At 38.7% G+C, this 3,933-nt stretch overlaps 1 protein-coding gene across 1 annotated transcript; it reads right to left on the minus strand.

The window, feature by feature from the left end:
* Positions 1–2,367: 2,367 nt before the first annotated feature.
* On the minus strand, positions 2,368–3,051 carry LOC143245879 (52 kDa repressor of the inhibitor of the protein kinase-like). Its single transcript, XM_076492132.1, has one exon. The coding sequence runs from the start codon at positions 3,049–3,051 to the stop codon at positions 2,368–2,370; it is 684 nt and encodes a 227-aa protein (XP_076348247.1).
* Positions 3,052–3,933: the final 882 nt, after the last annotated feature.

Consider the following 3,933-nt stretch of genomic DNA (forward strand, 5'->3'; position numbering starts at 1 on the left):
TGTGTATTCAAATTACAATATACTTTTAATATACATAACTATATATTTCAAGTGTAATATAAATGCAACATGAATAAACGTTTATTTCGAGTGGAAGTACAATTATGAGTAATTATGTTTATTCGGGGTTCACTATCTAGTTGATCTATATTTTATGTATCAGTAGATTTGCTGTTTAATTAGGTGCACATACAGAATGTTTTTATGTTTCTCTTATCAGCGTGACTTAGGAATTAAAATAGGTTCGCAGTTCGAATTATGTTGCTGTGAATTTACTCTGTTGATTTTTCAGGCTGAGAGTTCGGTGAAATAACGTAATTCGATTAGATTACCTCATACGTTTGTAGCGGATGGTGTTCACCAGCTACTTTCTAATCTACCACTTGAAAATTAAGGACGAACAACACAGATATCTCTTTTAATCGTTTTGTTTTCGTTCGAAACGACAGTTATATTCACTATTCGTCCTGATTTTAAATATGCAGAACTAGACATGGGTTTGTTTGTTTTTGAATTTCACCCACAGCTACACGAGGGTTACCTGTGTTAGCCGTTCCTAAGTTAGTAGTGTAAGACTAGAAGAAAGGAAGGCAGCTAGTCAACAACAACCACAGCCAATTCTATGGCTACTGTTCAATCAATAAATAGTGGAATCGACCATCATTTTATAACTCCCCGACAGCTGAAAGAGCGAGCGTATTTGGTGAGAGGGGGATTCGAACCAGCAACCCTCAGGTTACGAGACGAGCGTCCTAACCACCTGGCCAAGCCGGCCCGAACTAGACATCGCCTACTTTTGATTTATACATGGTAAGAATAATCGTCACAGTATAATAATCACAAGGTGATAACCTTTGAAATAAGTGGAAGTTCTAGTACCTCATACAGTATGTTATGTTCGTTAGGAAAGTCAAAGGTTCCCATAACAACAGATGCTTTTTTAAGCAGGATTTTAAGTGTTTAATAACTTCTACCTGCTTTGTTTTCTCTGATGATATATCTGAAAAAGAAAGATTATAAAATTCTTGTCATTAATAATTTCCTTTCTAAGAGGCTTCTAACTGATATATTTGCGAATTATTATGCACACAATCACACATCAAGATATGTATATCAGACGTGAAGTAAACAATTTTCTTTTTAGGGAGAAAACCCTACATTTAGAAACTCACTATTACTTTTTATTACAACTTTGTACCCACAAAGAAGACTTAGAAACTTAATAGAACGAATTAAAAAATCTAACACCGTCCAAAGGTTAAGCCCATACATAATAGATGGGTCTCTTTTTAAAGTTCAAAAACTTACAAAATAATATATAAACCCTGGTCTCCTACCAACATTCCATTCTACACCAGAAATTACTATTCTGTAGAATAACTTGAGCATTGACATTAAACGTTGAAAGAAAACTTTGTATTTACCTAACCCTGAATAACGTCTACTACAGGAACAATGCAAGGCACATACATGGTATCCCATGCGAATGTGTTAAGATCACTTCGTTATATTTATAAATCTTTGAATGCCACCTCATTGTTTTAATAGCCTAATGATGTATTTTACTGAAGCATTAAATGTTGACATGGAAGAAACTGTAATAGAGACACAGAACGTGATCTAACATATCGTTTACATAAAGTATGTAGAAGAAGTAAAAATAATGATAATTCGGCCATAGCAGACTATTTACAACAAATATAATTAAAACATTATGATAAATGTCGTTGAAGCATTCAAAGTGACGATCTTCAGAGTCACCGTGTAACAGTCCATTGAAGAGAGGTAGATGTGCCTTGAGAGAAAGGATGTCCAGATGATCACCGTATTTGTCCGCCAAGTACTTCAGCTCATCAGAAGTATCCTCTTCTCAAAGAAATTTCAAGAGAAGATCTTCCATATGTCGATACGCCTGGAAGCCTGGCTGATCAAAACGACAGTTGATTGCGTTAATGGCAAGGCCAAGAACCTCAAAGTACTGCCTTCTGTAGAATTCCTTGTGAGACGACGGGAACGATGGCTCACCGTTCCTACCTCAAAACGCTTGGGCTCTCTCTTCTGTCTTGGCATTTGAGATTCGAAAATGTTGAGCTCCATTGCCTTTCGGTGCACTTCTTCATATATCTTGTCAAAATTACTATCATTCCTCATTTTATCAAGAACACCTGCTACCAGTTTTGCATTTTGTTGCCCCTGTGCTGCAGACATGCAGGTCTTCTGCAATGTTTTTGACAATCTGTCCGTCAAAGAGTACACGGCGACACCAAGATGAAGAGCGAAGAAGTATTCAAATTTCTCTATTTGGAATCTGACACCTATTATTCGTGCCCTCATTTCAGAGTCTAGACGATCTTCCAAACAAACGTCCTACTCCAAGAGAAGTGCTTCGTAGTTGGCAATGATGCGGTCGAAGCTCTGGCCGCGAACTGTCCAGCGAGTTGGGCAAATCACCTTTAGACCTGCTGTTTCTAGGTTGATGTTAGCTTTTATTTTTTCGAGCAGACCTTGACACTTTGGTGAAATTTTTATAAGCTTGCAGATTTCGTATGTGATATCTAGAGTATCAGCTAACAACTTAGACCCTTTTGTTGCATCACATACTGCCAAATTTAAGGCATGCTCATGGCAATGTGTATAGTGTGCTTTAGGAGCATTTTTGAGGATTTGTTCAGCAACACCTCTTCGTGATCCAGCCATAGGACATCCGGCATCGTAGCACTGGCCCCGACAGTTGGTCACGGTCAAGTTCATCCGAATTATCGCGTCCTTGATGGCCAATACGATGGTATCTGCCTTTATGGTGGGGATTTCATAAAATCCGATGAAGTCCTCGTGGGGTTCCAGATTGTCGTCAATCCATCGAACACATATTGTAAGCTGTTTCTTGTTTGCAACGTCAGTGCATTCATCGGCAAGGATGGAGAAATAACGACCATTTCTGATACAAGACGCCACATCTCGCAACACCTGCAATTCCATTACGTCTAATATTTCGTTCTGAACATCATGTGTAACATACTTGTTGGTTTTCTTCTTAAGCCACTCAATCATTTTAGAATTGTTCTTTGCTCTGAGGTGATAAAGTTGTATGAAGTTCGATTCTTCATCGCTGTGTCCTTGCAAAGCTAGTCCCTGTCTAGCCAAGAACTGTAAGTTCTCGATGATTTTGGCCATGTTGCTCTAGATTCTTTCTTCTCTTCTCCCAGTGTCATGTCCAACATTTCGCCAATGTAAGAACATGTTTTGGGAAGAACTATTTCATTCTCTTCTGCCATTTTATGGCATTGCGACATTTGGTGATCTCGAAACTTTTCCCTTGCCTTCTTCCAGTTTGAAAAGCCATCTCGGAGTAAAGCCGATTCCTTGTACTTTGCATTGAGTTTCTGCTCTTTTTCTGCCAGTAAGCAGGTGTGACAAAGAACCGTATCTGAAAACTCTATGTAGTGTAACCAAGGAACTTCTTCGTATCATGACGGCTGAAATGATCCTTTGAATTGCTTGCATTCCCCTTTGGGGTGCTGGAAATTTTGTGGTTGATTTGGTTTTGACGGGATTATCAATTCCGCCTGTAAACTGTCATTCATACTTGCTTTGCTACCTACAGAAGAATGGATGCCTTCTGAAGCTGTCGATAGACCAACAGTTTCTACTGACGACCCGCTTTGCTGAACCTCTGCCTGCTGTATAGTTTTTTCACATTTCCCTTGTTTAACAGGCAGCTTGGGACCACAGAACTTTTCCATCGATGACTGTATTTTTGTTTTTCTGGGAAGGGGCTTTGGTCTGACCTATTGAAATACGAAACGAAATGACTGTAGGAGGTTTCCCAATTCAAATCGCCCTATATTTTCATTTGGGTCATTTTGGCAGAAAGGGTACCCATTATATTAGGGATTTTTAAGAAGAACAATTGACCCATTTTAAGGGTATTTT

The sequence above is a fragment of the Tachypleus tridentatus genome, chromosome 3, assembly GCF_004210375.1.
Source record: "Tachypleus tridentatus isolate NWPU-2018 chromosome 3, ASM421037v1, whole genome shotgun sequence".
In the NCBI taxonomy this organism is placed as follows: Eukaryota; Metazoa; Arthropoda; class Merostomata; order Xiphosura; family Limulidae; genus Tachypleus; species Tachypleus tridentatus.

Coding starts and splice junctions, on each gene's coding strand:
- LOC143245879 (XM_076492132.1), bottom strand. CDS start 3,051: ATGATTGAGTGGCTTAAGAAGAAAACCAACAAGTATGTTACACATGAT.